Raw genomic sequence first — 20,298 nt, forward strand, 5'->3', positions numbered from 1 at the left:
TATGGCCTTATGTGTGACATCACATACAGCTGAAACAGCGAAGCTGAAGCTTTTGTATAGGAGCCAACGTACGAGTTGCCTGAGGGCAGGAAATCCCACAGCTAGAATACTGCAACATAGGAATAGAAGGACATCTATCCTTACATTCTACGTAAAATGTTATATCTACAGTTGTGTTTAACTATTTTTACATTCAAAAAACAAACAAAAAAATATCTATAGTTGTGTTGAACTATCTCTGCATTCCATGAAAAATGCTTCAAAAGAAGTACACAAAGACAGAAAAACACTCAGAAAAACAAAAATATTCCAGGGGAAAACAAGCATGTCCTTAGAAAGCACATTCACATTAGGAAGTTTTAACAGCAAGGAAGCATTTACTGCTGCGTCCCACAACCATTTGAAAAACATCTAAAATTAAGCTTTATTCAAACAGCATGACATGTTTAGAAAATGTCCTGCTGGTTAAACATACACAGTGCTGATGCATCAGTCAAACAACTGGTCAAAAATTGTTCTGATTGTCCAGGTAAAAATTTCCTGAGTGCATACTAATACAGAACCCACAGTTTGCATACTGCAGTCATGCCTTTTGTTTCAAGACATAATGCTGTCTCAGTGTGAAGGCACTGTCCAGACTCCAGCACCACAGTTTCCTATATTCCTGGGCATATCTGCAATAGTGATACAAACATTTCCAGTCTGAGGTGCACCAGTTAGTTATTCTAAGTGAAGACGGCGTCCATCTCTCTCATCTTAACGATCTGGTCGCTGAAGGCAGAACACTTTGGCTTTGCCATCGCCAGCTGCTGTCACCATGACAGAGGCTTCCCTGAGAAGATAAAATATAAAAACTTATTAATCAAAACCGAAATTGTGGTCAAATAATACTACTATATAAAGGTTGAAAAAACTGTGAAAACATGGCACTGCTCTCCTTATCATTTACACATAAACCTGTACTACACGTACCCACAAATTGTATATTACTGTATCACTTCTTCAACTAACCCCGACACCAGAACTTTAAAAAACTAATAATTTCTCCAAGCTGAATATCTCGAACATGAATTTGTGAACCATGCAGGCTGACACCTCTAAGGAATGTCGCCGGTAAAAGATCACTTGTCAGAAGCAGAGGTCTGCTGAGCAACTCTGGATCCAACTGATGAACTGAAAGCCAAGGGCCTGTGCAGAAGCGGAGGGATGTGACGACATGTCAGATTCTGTACAGATCTTGACAAAGGCCTGTGCCACCAGTGCAATCGCGGAATGGTGCTGCAAAAGCACCTCGCCTTCCTCAGTGATAATGATCCTTGGTGGACTGGCAGATGGTGAATGTTTGTCAACTGAGGCCCTAATCTTTGGCCTTTTATCCTTGTCCTTCCTACACTTACGGAGCTCAACCTTGGAACAACTGGCAACGCCACTGGATGATGTAAGGTAGATGACAGACTAAGATGTATAGCTAAGATTTCAGCCCTATGCCAGAGAGTCCTAGAACTGAAACAGGGACAAAAAAAGCAATTAGGAACATTGTGATTCAGGACTAGGTAGGTGACACACAACATATGAAAGTCTCAGTATGTGGGATTTGTTTACCACAGTGCAGACAGTTGTTAACCTTATCTGACATGGGTTAAAGCAAGAAAAAAATAATTCCCCAATGGAGTGCTTAGCTTTAGCCAATTTCTCTCTGGTGCGGATGGGCCGACAGACGCACTGAAACATTGTTTCAGGTTCCGACAACAAGAAAAGACTGATGTCATGGTGTCAGTAGGCTCCCTTTGTACCTAAGCATACAAATATCAGGATGGGACATCTGCCAGCCTTAGGAGGAGGGAAATTTTTTACTCTTGTATTCGGGTTGGCCAAGGGCTTCCACAGCAGGAAATCCCACAAGTCAGGACTGCAACAATGAAACACAAAGAACATTTACAATCTTCCAAGCCGAGCACACTGTTGCAGTTGCCTCTACTGCCAGTCCATCCTTGCATCATTCCCAGGTGACTTTGTACAGCACTGTGCCACTGTTAAGTTTCTGACAATGCATTCTAGAGTCCACCACCTTCTCTGTGATACACTACTTTTAAAGATTAGTTATGCAGCTGTCAAATCTCCCTCTTTCTCTGTTATGGGTTGTCATTTGTTTTACTCTACTAGCATCTCTCGGGACTATGAGAAGGGATGACAACGAGAAGACAGTGTGAATAATGTTAAAAAGACTACAGTATACAAACACACTGAATAAATGGTAAAACTCAGATAAAGATGTTGATATAAACAGCTTCACTGCACCCCCCCCCCAGATGGAATTGGCAACTATGCAGAGTTCTACACCAGTACTTTATAAAAACACCAGTATAACTGCACTGACTCAACCATACTTGATCGGCCTAAAACAAGCTTCTCAAGGAACAGCAAACCTGCCTGGTGGACAACTGCCATTAACAGGCTTCACAATAAGAGGAAGAAATTGTCTAAGAGTAAGAGGGACCAAGCCCCAAACTGGAAACACTACCTCCTCAGTCTCAACAAGCAAATAAGACTTCTTGGAAAGTCCTCCAAAGCAAACTATGTATCCAAAGTAGCTTCCTCAACTTAAGGACAACCCATAAGGTGCTCTTTAGTTACATCTGTAACCTAAAAGGAAAGGCCCAAATTTGTGCCGAACTGGTAGTCAATAATACCACATATACTGAACCTATGGACATAACTAACTTGTTGGCAGTCAGGTTCTGTGAAAACTTCTCTCCCCTGTCCTCATCACATGTACCCTGTGACATCCTTACCATCTGTCCCCCACCTTGTATTTCAAAAGAGCAGGTTGTAAATGCCCTCTCTATGGTCAAAAACATATCAAAAACATAGCGTCTCTGGGACCTGATAATATCCCAGGCTGCGTCCTACATGGGCTCCAACAAGAAATAGCAGCACCACTGGGTACTCTTTTCAATCATAGGCTAAGCACCGGCTTCGTCTCAGCTGAATGGAAAACACCCTCCATTATTCCCTTGCAGAAAGGTGGTGCTTCCACTGACCTCGGGAACTATAGATCTATTAGTCTAATTAGCCTTATCTGCACGGCCATGGAGCGAATCATCATGGACCTTACCAAAAAAGATATAGGTAATCTTTAAACACTTGACCCTACTCAGTTTGGATTTCTCAAAAAAAAGATCATGCCCATTAAACCTGGTTAACTTCTTCGAGACAATCACCAAGGCCATGGACAAAGGTAAATCTGTACATACAGCCTACGTAGACTTAGCCAAGGCATTTGACACTATCCCCCACCTCAGGCATCATTGACAAACTCGCCCATCTAAGTATCAACCCTTACATCGTCAGATGGGTCGCTAACTGTCTCACTGAAAGAACACAGTCACAATAGGGGACTCCACCTCCAACAGCAGATCTGTAACCAGTGGTGTTCCACAGGGATCAGTCCTGGGACTTCTACTGTTTAGAATCTATTTTTCCGAAGTAGAAGCAAAAACTGAAAGTCTGTGGCTGACAAACTTTTCTAATGACTGCAAACTGGGGACGGTCACAGAATCTCCACATGATGTCAACATCCTACAACAGGGTCTTAGACAAACAAATGATTGCTGCCAAAGTCATGGCCTTAAACTCGATACAAAAAAACGGATCACCATTCCTTTTATAGTAAGAGCGAGTGATGTTCCTGCTAACTACCACATCAACAGCAACACCCTAAATCTGCACTCAGTTGTGAGAGACCTGGGCACACAAGTTGACATCAATCTTACCTTTGATCACCAAAGTCTTCACAGTGGTAAAAAGGGCATTCTATCTTGCTCATATAAATAAGGGCACTGCCTCCAGAAAAAAAGAAGAAGTTATAACCTCCCTGTACTCTTCCCTCATCAGGCCAATAATTGAGTACATCAGCACTTTTGGTATGTACCTTTCCAAGCACCTGCAGCAATTGGAAAAACCACAAAGGTTCCTCACAAGGGAAATTCAAGGTCTTCTGCATCTATCCTATGTAGATCGTCTGAAATCATTGTCACTTTATTGTTTCATACAGACTACTCAGAGGCGATCTCTGCCTTGCATATAAAGCAATCTCTGACTCTGCTTTATTGGAAATGCTGCACATCTGCAAGTAAAATGGTATACAGGTTACTCACTCTAAAGACCTTAACCTGGTATGCAACATTAATAGAACCTGCTGGAGGGACAGATGCATCTCACAGAGGTTACCACACCTTTGGAACAGACTCCCACTTCATGTCAAACAGAGCACCTCATTTGCCTTGTTCAAGCGCAATCTGGACAACTGAACGGTGAACCGTAAATTCATCCTGATGGTTCCACCTGTGTCCCTCTTGGACATGGGCATTAAGTGCTGACCATGGAAATAACAGTAGAACTTGGCTAGGCTTGCAAGTGTCCTAGGGCCATTAGCCTAGTAGCTTCCTATGATCCTATGCAAGTATATAACATACCTCTCAACTTCTTTGTTCAAGAATTCTGGAGAAATCCAAAAGAAATGCGGGGACAAAGGCCCAAAGTAATGGCCGACTATTAGATATTACTCAAATTCCTTTAAGAATTTCATAAAATAACAGGTTCTGCAAAAAACTGCACACTAAAAATATAAAACTCTAATGTCTGGAATTAGTGACTATAACCTTCAGTGATTTACCAGATTTGTTATACAGGGGCAGAGAAAAAGTTTGAGACAAGCTCAGAGACATTTTGTAAAATTCTGGACTTTTCAGAGGTATGGTACATACATACACACACATACAGTGTGGAATCATAAATTCCATATGATGTTTGAATACATTTTCTCTGGTAGACGTGAACATATACATGGTTACTTTAATTGGTCTTGACATTCTGGTTTCCCAAGGACTTTTTATTTTTAATTATTTTCTCTACTACGAGTCCCTCATTTCTCCTGTTAGTCCTCCACAATAAGTGTTTCTTCTCTCCTTAATGACTCTTTTTCAAGGGGGGGGGGGGGTAACACAGATTTTTCCCATTTTCCCTCTTGAATGTCTCCAAAATTATTTTTGGTATTTTTTACTTTTACGTACAAAAACTCCTTTACTGCATAGTCCAGACACTACATGAAACCTTCTCTATAAACAGAACTACTATAAATTTCATACATGTTCTAAATGTAGTTTTTGGCAAATGCTACATATAAAGTGACAGTGACTGAAAGTTATGTTATTACCACAACAAAAAAGCTGCATTTTTATAGTTCACCTTCCTGACCATGAGGACTGATCCCTGCCAGCTCATCAGTCAGCTTGCCACTGACCTTAAATTTCCCAAGCTTCAGCTGCTCCCTTTAATGCATTACATCCATGATCCTTCATTTTTCAGATCTGTAGCAGAAAAACAAGAAACTATGCATATATCTATCTATATCTATCATATATATATATATATATATATATATATATATATATATATATATATATATATATATATATATATATATATATATATATATATATATATATATATATATATATGGATGGATATATCTATATATATATATATATCTATATATATATATATATATATATATACATATATATATATATATATATATATATATAGATAAATATCGATAAATATAAATATATATATATATACATATATATATATCTATATATATATATATATATATATATATATATATATATATATATATATATATATATATATATATATATATATATACATATATATCTATATCCATATATATGTATATACCTATATATATATCCATTTATATATATATATATATATATATATATATATATATATATATATATATATATATATATATATATATATATATATATATATATATATATATATATATATATATATACACACACACATATATATATACACACACACACACACACACACACACACACACACACACACACACATATATATATATATATATATGTGACTCAACCTTTCCTGGCTGACAGGTAATCTGTGCCTCAAAAGCAGAAGGAAAGTACAGTTGTGTACCTACCATAAATGTAGATGTCCGAGTGTATTCACTGTTGCAGTCATTACAGTTGGGTTATCCTGCTGGCAGGCGACCCGCAGTCGGCCCGAGTTCCAAAGTCTTGGTCAGCGTCTGTTGCTTTCGCCTCTTCCCTGATGTCCGTGCGCCAGGGGTATAAAAGTTGCCACAACGCCATTTTCTTGCCCCAGATGTCAGGTGCCCCCAGATAGGAAGGCTGAAAAGATATAAATATGCCAAACAACCATGCATATATTACTATAAACATTTCTTGAATCTACAAGCAAATACACCACATAGGTATAGAGTTGAGAAGTACAGAATAGTCCCAGCAAAGAGGGGGATGGTGGGTGGGTGGGTAACCTGGACTGCAACAGTGAATACACTTGAACATCTACATTTATGGTAGGTACACAACTGTACTATGTTCATAGTGTTTCACTGTTGCAGTCATTGCAGCTGGGTAGAATCCCAAAGCTGAGGTTGGGTGGCTGGGTCTAGATTGGATTTGGCAAGGCTAACAAGCCCTGCAGAACTGCGGTGGCAAAGCCTGCTCTGAATTTGGAGTAGAGAGGTAGGTGGCAGTGCTTGGTAAAAGTGTGCACTGAGCTCCAGGTTGCAGCTTTTAATATGTCTTTGGTTGGTACCCCTCTGAGGAAAGATGCTGAAGTGGCTGCTGCTCTGGTAGAATGAGGCCTAATGCCCTGAGGCACAGATTTGCCATGTTGTGCATAACAGAAGCAGATGCAGTGTCCTATTCATTTGGAGATTGTCTGCTTTCTAATAGGCTTTCCTTGTGACCCTGCAGCATATGCTACAAACAGTTGCTCAGTTTTTCTGAAAGCTTTTGTTTTGTCCAAGTAAAAACGTAGCTGCCTGTGTATATCCAAAGCGTGCAGAAGTCTTTCCCCTTTATTCTGGGGATTTGGGTAGAAAGTAGGCAAATTAATGGTTTGGTTTAAGGCCACACTGGAGACCACTTTTGGCATGAATTTTGAGTTTGTTCTAAGAGAAACCCTGTCTTGATGAAAAATGAAGAAAGGTTCTACAGCCATCAATGCCTGCAACTCTGAGGCTCTTCTTGCTGAAGTTATTGCTAGGAGCAGAGCAGTTTTCCATGACAGGAATTTAAGATCAGCTGTGCTGGCTGGTTCAAATGGAGGCAGTGTTAGTTTTTCTAAAACAAAATTGAGGTCCCAAGTAGGTACTGGTGCTCTTCTAGGGGGTCTTATATTCTTTGCCCCTCTGAGGTACTGTCGTAGTAGAGGATGCCAAAGATTCCAAAGACAACCACAAGGCATTCTATAACTATGTCAAGAATCTAAATGGCAATGCTCAGATCTGCTCTGAGCTAAAACAGAATGACATTAAATATACTGATCCCAAGGATATTGCCAATATCCTGGCAGATAGATTCAGTGCCAACTTCACCCCCCCTCTCACCCCCTAAATGGCCCATCTCAATACCGGAAGATTGCCAAATTCCGGTAATAATGGCCACACAGGTAAAAAACGCACTCTCCAAAGCTAAGAATACAGCATCCATGGGACCAGATGACATCCCGGGCTGTGTACTACATGAACTACAATATGAACTGGCACCTCACCCAAGTGTCATGTTTAATCATAGCCTCACCTCAGGTTTTGTGCCCACTGAGGGGCGCAGAGCTACAGTTATCCCACTCCACAAGGGGGGATCCACCTTGGATCCTGGAAACTACCGTCCCATCAGTCTGACAAACCTTATCTGCAAGGCCATGGAGTGTATTATCATGGAACTTATAAACAAAGACATTGGCAACCTTCAAACACTGGACCCCACCCAGTTTGGGTTTGTGAAGGGCCGATCTTGTCTCCTGAACCGGACTGATTTCTTCGAATCAGTCTCCAGAGCTATGGACAAGGGTAAGGTGGTCCACACAGCTTATCTAGACTTTGCCAAGGCCTTTGACACCACCCCCACTCTGGAATCATAGATAAACTTACTAAGCTGGGCATTAATCCCTACGTCACCCAATGGGTTGCTAACTGGCTTACTGATAGAACCCACACTGTAAAAGTAGCCGACTCCAAATCCAGCTCCAGACAAGTGACAAGTGGAGTACCTCAGGGTTCAGTCCTGGGACCGCTCTTGTTTGGCATCTACTTCTCTGAAGTACAGGCCAACACTAAGAGACTCTGGATAACAAAGTTCGCAGATGACTGCAAACTGTGAGCCATTATTGAATCCCCAAATGATGTGGACACGCTACAAAAGGGCCTTACAGAAACAGATGCTTGGTGCCAGAGCCATGGGCTCAAGCTCAATGCCAAGAAATGTATAGTTATCCCCTTTGGGAAAAAACATGTATCCATGAATTACCATATAGGTGGCAGTACACTAAACACCGAAAGTGTGATAAGAGACTTAGGGACACAGGTGGACAGTGGTCTCACCTTCGATAACCACATCGCCACAACAGTCAGGAAATACTTCTATGTGGCACACCTCATCACTAAGGGCTTTTCATCCAGAAAAAAGGAGGTCATTGTCCCACTGTACTCATCCCTCATTAGACCCATTATAGAATACAACGCCCCGTTTAGTATGTACCTCTCAAGACATCTGCAACAACTGGAAAGGCCACAGAAATACCTCACTAAAAGAATCACAGGCCTAAAGCAGATGCCCTACGCTGACCTCCTTAAAAAACTCGAGCTATACTCTGTCGCATATCGTCTGCTTAACATACAAGGCCATGTCAAACCCAGAGCTGTTGGACATGCTACACTTAAAGAAATCCCAATCCCTCAGAACCACACGCTCCAGGGATCTAAACCTTGTCATCACAATAAACAAAACATGCTGGAGGGATAGGTTCCTGACCCAGAGACTCCCCAAACTCTGGAATAGATTGCCCATACATGTCAAGCAGAGTGCCTCTTTGGTCCTCTTCAAAAGGAACCTTGACGATTGGATTGGAGAAAGGAAATTCACCCCGGGGATCACGTCAGTCACCCTGCTAGACAGGGGTCCAGGGAAGTAAATAGTGTTGGAAAAAATAGCCAGGGAATTGTTCTGGCTAGGCTTGTATAGGCCCTAGGGCTGATAGCCTAGTACCAACCTATGAATCTATGAAATAGGAGGATCCGCATTGTAATGAGCTGAAATGGCAGAGGCATGGATTTTAATAGATGAAAAAGATAGGCCTTTGTCCAACATCTCAGTCAAGTATTGCAAAATCTGAGGTATATTAGGGACCGGTGGGTCGAGCCCTTGTGCCTGGTTCCAAGCACAGAATCTCTTCCATTTTTCTGCATAAGATTTCCTAGTGCTGGGCCTCCTGGCTTCCAAAATTACATCCATAACAGCTTTAGAGAGAGGAGCAGTCTGAGTGGCTACATTATCCGCCATGCTGCCAGGAGTAAGGTTCTGAGTTGACTGTGCAGAATCTGATTGTTTTGCTGTGTCAGAAGATGAGGGATTTGAGGAAGAGGCCAAGGTGGTCCTTGGGACAAAGTCTTTAGGATTGGATACCAGTGCTGGCGTGGCCAATCTAGTGCAATCAGGATCATTTTTGGCCTCTCTTGTCTGACTTTTAGAAGTACCTTGGTGAGAAGAGGCATCGGAGGGAAGGCACAGACTGTCAGGTTTTTCCAGCTGAATGATAGAGCATCCAGTTTCCATGCTTGAGAGTGACAAGTCCTTGTGCAAAATTTCTGTATTTAGCAATTGTGAGGGGAGGCAAAAAGATCTATGTCTAGGCGTCTCCACTCCCTTGTTATCATGTTGAACACTTGTGGATTTAGCTTCCATTCGTGAGGATCCGTTGAGATTTCTGCTTAGTTCGTCTGCCAGTGTATTGTGTGTTCCTGGCAGGAATTGTGCTTGCAGATGTACCTGGTAGGTCAGTGCTGTGTTCCACAAAGTCATGGCTTGTCTGCATAGGGGGTAGGAATGCGTGCCCCCTTGCTTGTTTATGTACCACATAACTGTGGTATTGTCGTCTTTATCAATAGTTGTCCTGGATGTATTAGGTCCTTGAAGGCTGTCAGGGCATTTTGTACAGCTAGCATCTCTTTTTGATTGATGTGAAGATGCATTTGTTCCTTGAGCCACGTGCCCTGAATACATTTTCCTGCCATATGTGCTCCCCAGGCATAATCCGTTGTTATTGTCTGCCTGGCTGTAGGTAAGGTGAAAGGCTGTCCCTTGTTGTGGTGACAGGCCTGGGACCACCATCGAAACTCCTGTTGTAGGCAGGGGATCAAGGTTATGATTGTCTGTAGGCTGTGACAATGCTGAGTCCAAACACTTTTTAGATACCACTGTAGTTTCCTCATATGCAGCTTTGCATATGGAATTAGTAGAATGCAGGATGCCATGAAACCCAGGGTCTGCAGAATTTTTCTTGCAGGGAGCTGGGTCTTTTTTGCCATCATTTGAAAGTAATGAGTCAGTTGCCTTTGTTTGTCTGGCATGAGATAAGCCATCTGGGCAGTTGTATTTAAGCTTGCACCCAGGAATATTATCTCGAGAGGGCACTAGTTTTGATTTATTTTCGTTTACTGTGTACCCTAGGCAAATTAGTAATCTTTTTACAAACGCCAGGTGCTTTAGAAGAATGTCCTTTGCTCTCTGCTTGAATAAGGCAGTCCAAGTAGGGATATATTTGAATTCCTTTTTGTCTGCAAAATGCAATTACTGGTGCCAAGCATTTTGTGAAGACCCTGGGCGCAGTAGATAAGCTAAAGGGCAGTGCAGAGAATTGGTAATGCATTGAGCCTGCTATAAATCTGAGGTATCTTCTGCACGATTGTCTGATTGGGATGTGCAGGCATGCCTCCTTGAGATCCAAAGTAACTAGCCAAGCCTCCTTGCCCAGCATGGGCAGAAGTTGTTGTAGTGTTAACATTTTGAATTTTGGAACATCCAGGAAGGTATTTTAAGATTGACAGGTCCAGTATTGGTCTCCAGGCTTTGTCTTTTCTGGGTACTAAGAAAAGTCTTGAGTAAAATCCTTGTCCCTGTTCTTCTTGCGGAACTTTTTGAATAGCTCCCATATCCATAAGAGCACCAATCTGTTTTTGTGCCTCTGCCCATTGGTTTTGTGGCAGGTTTGGCATACCTTTTAGTTTTGGAAGCGTGTGGAAGTGGAACTTGTACCCCTGAGAAACTATATTCAGCACTCATTGATCTTGGGTGATCATGTGCAAATTGTTTGAGAAAAGTGCTAGCTTTCCCCCTAGGGGTGTTGTCAACTGGTAAGAGCTTGGCATATGCAGAGGGAAGTCATTGTGACTGTTTCCTATAAGGTTGTGATTTGTCTTCTCCTTTGGGGGCTGAAGCACCTCATTGTTTAGGTCTGTAGGAGCCTTGGGGCTGAGATATGCCTCTTGGGCGTCTGTATCTGCCTCTTTGTGGCCCGTCTGACATTGGAAAGGACCAATTTTTTGAAGGCCAGTTTCTGCTAAATCTAGGTGGTTGAATCTGTAAGAAATCTTTCACCGTTTGCATTGACTTTGCTTTATTCTCCATTTTCTTTAACACCTCTTCTGCCTTAACACCAAACAAAGTATCATGCTGTAGTGGAGCATCCAATAATTTTACCTTAACATGGTCAGGTAAACTTTGTTCTTTCAACCAAGCATGTCTTTGAATAACTGAGCCTGTAACTGCGGCTCTACAAGAAGCCTCTAATGAATCAAAACCACATTGCAGAGTATGCTTTCCCACTTGTTCAACTGCATGCAATAATTCCTGCATTTCTTTACTGTCAAGACTTTCTGTATTTGTAACCATTTTCTGCTTTAACAATGACATGACATACTGTTGATATTTAAGCATGTGTAACTGACAGTTTAAAGCTCTTACAGCTAAAGTAGCAGAAGTGTAAACTTTTTTCCCCCATCTGTCCAAAGCTCTGGAATCCCTATCTGAGGGGACAGGATTTTTGGCAGTGGAAGCTTTAACCCCTTTAGGACCCTGAGAAATTGTTTCTAGGTCTGTAGCGGGGTTTTTGTAAAGAAATTTATGAGAGTCAGAGACCCTGTAGTACCTGTCTGGCTTTACTGGGGTAGGGGATAAAGAATCTGGAGACAGACTAGATTCAGAAAAAAAACATCATCCACAATATCAAGCACAGGGGGGAATAGCCAGGGGCCTGTGCTGAGGCAATAAAAGGAAATCTCGGAGCCTTTTCTTGGATTCTGAGTAATCCTGGCTCTCCCAGTGGAAATGCTCCCTCATGGTGTGCAGGGTTTCCCCAAAAGAATAATCCTCAGGTGGTGAGGCTGAAGGAATGGACTCTTCAGCATCAGAGTCCTCATAAGGAGGGAGAGAATAGCCCTGATCAGAAGAAGAATCAGAGGAAATGGAAACCCGATTAGAGGAATCATAATCAGTGTCTTGCCTAGGCCTTTTGTCAGGAGGGGGATGGGAACCCCTGATTAAAGTAATAAGGTCTTCGGCCATTTTAAGCATCTGTTTCTTTGGCATGGATGACTGTTCTGGAGAATGCTGCACTTGTTTCCTTGTCTTTGACTTTGCCTTTGCTGCTGTAGTAGCCGTAATTGTAAGCTGTGAAGGTCTGAAGACGCCCTCAGAAGCCGGTGCCTGCTCAGTGGCTCCGGACCCATATGAGGGTATAGTTTCCGTAGGCCCAACACCTTGAGTTTCCACAGGCCTCAGGGCCTACACGTGTCTGTCGGTTACGGCCTGTGGCTCTGAGGTAGCAGGTGTCAGGGGCTGCGAAAGCACCTCACTGAGAACCGGCGACTGGCCTAGAAGAGGCTTCGTCGTCGGTTTTGGACCTCGGATGCCTGTCTCTTTCTTTGTCTTTGCGTTTTTTATACATTCTGGTCGGTTGATCCGACGGCATTATATAATTAAATCTTCGTCCAAAATAATGTAAAGCAAAATCAAACTGACGTTTAATAGTGTGTTTATTGAATCTAGCACAAAACCGACAACTAGTAATGTCGTGATCAGGGCCAAGGCAAGGAATGCAGTAAGAGTGAAAGTCCTTATGAGGTATTTGCTTCCCACAAGAAATACAATTATTAACTTTTACTGACATCGGTCGGGAGCAAGGAAAAGTTTCCCCAACGGGGTATTTAGCTTTATTGAAGACTTCGGTTCTGAAATTCAATTTTGAAAATCTCAGGAGTCGGCCGACCGGCACTTGCAAAAGTACAGTTTTGTACCTACCATAAATGTAGATGTCCGATAGATATGCAACTGCAGTCATAACATATGGGTTGTCCTGCCTCAGGCAGCCCTCGGTCGGCCGAATTCCAAAGTCTGGGTCCGGCATCGGCTGGTGTCGCCTCCTCTCCGACGTCAGAACGGCTGGAGTATAAAGGCATCGGCCGACGCCATCTTCTTCAGTGTTTCTTGCCCCAGATGCCAGGTGCCCTCCTAGGAAGGCTAAATTTGGTGAATGGATAAAAAATTCCAGACATGCACAACAGTAATAAACAGATGCACCATAGGAGGTACCCCCAGCTAAGAGGAAAAGGGGTAGTGGACCCATAAAGAAGGTTGCAGAGGGGTAGGAGGGTGGGAAAATCCGACTGCAGTTGCATATCTACTGGACATCTACATTTATGGTAGGTACAAAACTGTACTATGTCCTTCAAGAATGCAACTGCAGTCATAACATATGGGTTGAATACCATAGCCAAGCTGGGGGTGGTTGGAACTAATAATTAAGTGATGGTGTAGCTAAAATGCCCTGCAGGACTGCCAAAGCAAAGCCTGCTCGGGATCTGGAGTATAAAGCCAGGTTGTAGTGCTTGGTAAATGTATGCACGGAGCTCCATGCAGCAGCCTCTAGAATGTCCTTTGTAGCCACTCCTCTTAGGAAAGCTGTGGATGTGGCTATAGCTCTGGTGGCGTGTGGCCTAATATTGGCTGGCACACCTTTTCCATGAAAAGAATAGCAGAATCTGATGCAGTGTCCAATCCATTTGGAAATTGTTTGTTTGGAGATTGCTTTTCCTTGTACTCCAGCAGCATAGGCTACAAACAGTTGGTCAGGCTTTCTGGTGGCCTTAGTTCTGTCCAAGTAGTAGCGTAGTTGTCTGTGTATGTCCAAAGTATGCAGCAGCGCTTCCCCGCTGTTTTGAGGATTGGGGAAGAAAGTAGGCAGGTGAATGGCTTGATTTAGAGACACCCTGGAAATTACTTTTGGCATGAATGAAGGGTTGGTTCTTAAGACTCTGTCCTGATGAAAAATGAGAAAAGGAGGTACTGCCATGAGTGCCTGTATCTCCGAGACTCTTCTTGCTGATGTGATAGCCAATAGGAAAACCATTTTCCATGAGAGAAATTGCATTTCTGAAGTTGCTGCTGGTTCAAAGGGAGGTAGAGTTAATTTTTCCAAGATGAAATTGAGGTCCCATGCAGGTACTGGCGGTTTCCTGGGGGGTTTGATATTCTTTATCCCTCTCAGGAACCGTCTTAGCAAAGGATGTGAAAACACAGGTGGATCACAATTGTATTTTGCTGAGATTGCCGAGGCATGAATCTTTATGGAAGAATATGTGAGACCAGTATGAAACATTTCTGCAAAGTATTCCAATATCTGAGGTATACTCAAGACTGTTGTATCCTGACCCGTTAGCATTCCAGATGATGAATCTCTTTCACTTGGCTGAATAGGTTTTTCTGGTGGAAGGTCTGCGTGCTTCCAGTAAGATCTCTTGAACTTTTTTGGAAAGAGAGATATTGGAAGGAGTTATGGCAGCCTCCAGGCTGTCAGATGCAATGTTTTCAGGTTTTGATGAACAGTCCTGTAATTGTGCTGTGTTAGAAGCAGAGGCCCTAGGGGCAGAGCTGCCAGGGTGGAGGTATAAACTTTTATAAAGGCAGGTTGTAGTGCTTGGTAAATGTATGCACTGAGCTCCATGCAGCAGCCTCTAGAATGTCCTTTGTAGCCACTCCTCTTAGGAAAGCTGTGGATGTGGCTATAGCTCTGGTGGCGTGTGGCCATATATTGGTACCCACACTAGAGGAAAAGGGAGAATAGCAGAATCTGATGCAGTGTCCAGGGGTAGGAGAAATTGAAAATCGACTGCAGTTGCATATCTACTGGACAGCTACATTTATGGTAGGTACAAAACTGTACTATGTCCTTCAAGAATGCAACTGCAGTCATAACATATGGGTTGAATACCATAGCCAAGCTGGGGTGGTTGGAACTAATAATTAAGTGATGGTGCAGGTAGGCAGGTGAATGGCTTGATTTAGAGACACCCTGGAAATTACTTTTGGCATGAATGAAGGGTTGGTTCTTAAGACTCTGTCCACTGAGAAAATGAAAAGGAGCCACTGCCATGAGTGCCTGTATCTCTCCTCTTCTTCTTGCTGATGTGATAGCCAATAGGAAAACCATTTTCCATGAGAGAAATTGCATTTCTGAAGTTGCATGAAAAGAAAAGGGAGGTAGAGTTAATTTTTCCAAGATGAAATTGAGGTCCCATTTGGGTACTGGCGGTTTCTGGGGGTTTGATATTCTTTATCCAAACAGGGAACTGTCTTAGCTGGTGATGTGAAAACACAGGTGGTAGTGTATTGTATTTTGCTGAGATATGCAAGGCATGAATCTTTATGGAAGAATATGTGAGACCAGTATGAAACATTTCTGTGAAGTATTCCAATATCTGAGGTATACTCAAGACTGTTGTATCCTGACCCCTGTTAGCATCTTAGATGATGAATCTCTTGAAAAGGGCTGAATAGAGGTTCTGCCTGAAGGTCTGCGTGCTTCCAGTAAGATCTCTTGAACTTTTTGGAAGAGAGGAAAGGAGTTATGGCAGCCTCCAGGCTGTCAGATGCAATTTTTCAGGGTTTTGATGAACAGTCCTGTAATTGTGCTGTGTTGAAATTGAGGGCCCTAGGGGGTAGGGCCACAGCTTGGTCCGAGTTATGCTCAACAGCAATGGGTACCAGTGTCTTAGCAAACAGTCTGGAGCTACAAAAATGCCTGTTGGTTGTTCTGCTTTGATTGCTGAGGCATGAATGGTCAGCAGTGAAGGGAATGCATAAATTGTTAGGGAATTCCAGCTGAAGGAAAGAGCATCCGTTTTCCATGCTAGAGGATGGTGGGTCCTTGTACAGAACTTTTCCAGGTGATGATTCATGTGAGAAGCAAAGAGATCTATGTCTGGTCTTTCCCATGTCCTTGTTATTTGTGAGAAAATGTGAGGATGCAGCATCCATTCGTGTGGATCCAAGAAATTCCTGCTCAGCTTGTCTGCCAGAACATTGTCCTTACCTGGCACAAACTGGGATTGCAAATGTATCTTCAGACTTAGGGATTTTTCCCAGAGAATCATTGTTAGTCTGCAGCAACAGGTATATGTACCAGTGCCTCCTTGTTTATATACCACATCACAGTGGTGTTGTTTGTTGTTATTAGCAAATGTCCACCTTGAAGTGATTTTTGAAATTCTCGATTGCATGTATCACTGCCAACATCTTCCAGCTGAAGGCAGCAGCATTTCCTCCTTGGCGTCCATTGACCTTGAATGCATCTTCCTTCCATGTGCCCCATCCATGGTCTGAGGAAGCTGTCATAATCATTTCTTGTGCTTGAGGTTTGTTGAAAGACATGCCTTTGTTTAACTGACTTGCTTGAGCCCACCAAAAATTCTCTTTGCAGACATGGAATGAGTGGCGTTCGTCCTCTAGGCTTTGGCTGTGTTGGGACCATAAGCTTTTAAGTTCAGACTTTTTCCCAGAGAATCATTGTGCCAAAGGTATCAGAAGAATGCAAGATGCCATGAACCCCAGGGCCTGCAGGATTTTCCTTGCAGTCAGCTGGGAGAGCTTTGCTAGGCCTTTGTATTACTGTGGTAACTACTGTTGTTTTATTCTGTGAGATAAGCCATTTGTGTGTTTGTGTCCAGCTTGGCTCCTAGGAAAATAATTTGCTGGGATGGCAGGAGTCTTGATTTCTGAATGTTGACTGTGTATCCCAAGGCCTGCAGTACTTGATCATAGTACCTGCTTGTTGTTTGAAAGGTTTGTTTGTTGTCTGCTTGTATGAGGCAGTCCACCACCAAGGGGTATAACTGAATCCCTGGAGAAGTGTGTGTGCCACTACTGATGCCAGGCATTTCGTGAATACTCTGGGGGCAGTAGAGTAGCATTGCGGCAATCTCATAGTCTGATAGTGCTCTGTCCCTGCAAGAAATCAAGATGCCATTCTGCAGCTTTGTCTGATTGGGACATGCAGGTATGCCTCCTTGAGGTCCAGAGTGACCAGCCAAGACCCCTTGCCCAGCATGGGAAGGAGTTGCTGCAACGTCAGCATTTGTGTGTTTGGCACAAGCTTGGCTCCTAGGAGAGTAGACAAGTCCAGTATAGGCCTCCATTTGTTTTCCTTTCTTGGAACAAGGAACAGTCTTGAATAAAATTGAATGCCTTGTTCCTGTGGAGGAACCTTTGTTTGTTTGTTTATGTTTTGAAGCTTTGAAACTTGCATGAGTGCCTCTGCCCTTTGATGATGTGGCAGGTTTGGCATGTCTTGTCTTCTTGGTAAAGTATGGAAGTGGAATCTGTAAACTTTGTCTATTAAATCCAGAACCCAGTTGTCCTTGGTTAAGATATGCCAGTTTTTTGAGAATAAAGATAATTTTCCACCCAAGGGTGCTTCTCTTTGAGCCGTTGTAGGTGGTATGAAACCAGCCAAGACCCTTGTGTAGCAGTGGTGCAGCTGGGCTGCCTGTGCCACTTTTTTGATTTGGTGGTTGCCAGATAGTATTTGTAGGAGCCTCGGTATTGCCCTCTACCTCGGCCACGCCTGTTTTTTCCCCTTTGAAACTTGTCAGTGTCTGGAAAGGACCAATTCTTTGAAGGCCAATTCCTGCTGAATCTGGGAGGCTGAACCTGGAGGAAATCTTTGACTGTCTGTACTGATTTAGCTTTTTCCTCAATGGACTTCAACACATCTTGTGCATTTGCACCAAAAGCTTCTGATTTTTCTAAGGTGCATCAAGTAACTTTACTTTAACATGGTCTGGCAGTGGTTCTTTTAACCAGTTTTGTCTACGTGATATAAATTTAGCTGCCCTGAAGCCTCCAATTGATCATAACCACACTGAAGATAATGATTATTAACCTGCTGAGTGTTATGTACTAGATCCTGCAATGCCTTAAAATCAGTAGACTCAGGGAGGCTACTGGCGGCCCTGTAGGAGCCTCGGTATTGCCCTCTACCTTGGCATATTTCCCCTTTGTTAAGTGACCTCATCTGGTGGGTGGTGGAGGTATAAACTTTTACCTCATCTCTCCAGGGGATCTGGAACCTGATCCTCAGCTTGTAGTGCTTGTGGTGTGCTTGCACGGAGCTCCATGCAGCAGCCTCTAGTCCAAGTTTTGTAGCCACCTGTCTTAGTTGTCTGCTTGCCCTCTACATAGGCCCAGTGGCGTGTTAACTAAATCCCTTTGGCAGACCTTTTCCATGAAAAATTCAGCAGAATCTCGAAGAGTGTGAAATCCATTTGGAAATTGTGGAGGAAATGATTGCTTTTCCTTGTACCAGCAGCATAGGCTACAAACAGTTTCAATGGCTTTCTGGTGGCCTTAGTTCTGTCTTCTGTATGGCGTAGTTGTCATAGTATGTCCAAAGTATGCAGCAGCTTCCCCGCTGTTTTTCCCATTGGGGAAGATGTCTGGCAGGTGAATGGCTTGATTTAGAGACACCCTGGAAGTATACAATGCATCATAAGAACACCATTTGTTTTGATTTCTGTCCTGATGAAAAAGTCTTAAAGGAGGTACTGCCATGAGTGCCTGTATCTCCGAGACTCTTCTTGCTTTTGTGATAGCCAATAGGAAAACCATTCCTGGTGAGAGAAATTGCATTTGAAAAGTTGCTGCTGGTCCAAGCCAGGGTAGAGGTAATTTAAACTTTTTACCTTTGAGGTCTTTGTTGATTACTGGCAGTTTCCTGGGGGTTTGATATTCTTTATCCCTCTTTTCTCTTGTCTTAGCAAAGGATGTGAAAACACAGGTTCTCTACAGCCAAATTTTGCTGAGATTGCTGAGGCATGAATCTTTATGGAAGAATATGTGAGACCAGTATGAAACATTTCTGCAAAGTATGCCAATATCTGAGGTATACTCAGCCTCGTTGTATCCTGACCCTGTTAGCATTCCAGATTTTGAATCTCCTCCACTTGGCTGATCTGGTTTTCTGGTGGAAGGTCTGTGATTCCAGTAAGATCTCTTGGGAGGTTTGGAAAGGAGGATATTGGAAGGAGTTATGGCAGCCTCCAGGCTGTCAGATTCAATGTTTTCAGGTTTTGATGAACAGTCCTGTAATTGCTTCTGATTAGAAGCAGAGGCCCTAGGTAACTTTACCACAGCTTGGTCCGAGTTATGCTCAACAGCAATGGGTACCAGTGCTGCCTTGGCCAGTCTGGAGCTATCCAAACATGAAGCCTCCAATCTGCTTTGATCTTCAGTAAGTATTTGGTCATCAGTGGAAGAGGGGAATGCATAAATTGTTGTCAAATTCTTAAAATCAGAGAGAGCATCCGTTTTCCAGGCTAGAGGACATCCAGTCCTTGTACAGAACTTTTCCAGGTGATGATTCATGTGAAGTTTTTGGAGATCTATGTCTGGTCTTTCCCAAACAGCATTTATTTGTCCAGAAATGTGAGATAAGTATTTCCATTCGTGTGGATCCAAGAAATTCTGCTCAGCTTGTCTGCCAGAACATTGTCCTTGCCTGGCACAAACTGGGATTGCAAATGTATCTTCAGACTTAGGGATTTTTCCCAGACAATCATTGTTAGTCTGCAGAACTTGCAGAATGAGTGCCTCCCTGCTTGTTTATATACCACATCACAGTGGTGTTGTTTGTCCTTATTAGCAAATGTCCTTGTTGAAGTGATTTTTCGAAATTCTCGATTGCATGTATCACTGCCAACATCTCTTTGGTTTTTGTGCAGATGCCTTTCCCTTGGCGTTCATTGACCTTGAATGCATCTTCCTTCCATGTGCGCCCCCCATCCATGGTCTGAGGCGTCTGTTGTAATCATTTGACCTGCTTGAGGTTTGTTGAAAGACATGCCTTTGTTTAACTGACTTGCTTGAGCCCACCACAAAAATTCTCTTTGCAGACATGGAATGAGTGGAATTAACGTCCTCTAGGCTTTGGCTGTGTTGGGACCATAAGCTTTTTAAGTACCATTGCAGCTTTCTCATATGAAGTCTTGCCAAAGGTATCAGAAGAATGCAAGATGCCATGAACCCCAGGGCCTGCAGGATT

The 20,298-nt window shown here is 42.8% G+C and overlaps 1 protein-coding gene across 1 annotated transcript in view; it reads right to left on the minus strand.

The window, feature by feature from the left end:
* Positions 1-399: 399 nt before the first annotated feature.
* Positions 400-20,298, minus strand: part of LOC122805450 (angio associated migratory cell protein) — a 925,733-nt gene continuing 905,834 nt past the window's right edge. The window contains exon 11 of the mRNA XM_044075608.1: positions 400-832. Within this exon, the coding sequence (XP_043931543.1) occupies positions 757-832 (76 nt within the window). The 3' untranslated portion in view covers positions 400-756. The remainder of the gene's footprint in view (positions 833-20,298) is intronic.

Source organism: Protopterus annectens, chromosome 6.part1 (genome assembly GCF_019279795.1).
Source record: "Protopterus annectens isolate FY-2018-M chromosome 6.part1, PAN1.0, whole genome shotgun sequence".
NCBI classification, from domain to species: Eukaryota; Metazoa; Chordata; order Ceratodontiformes; family Protopteridae; genus Protopterus; species Protopterus annectens.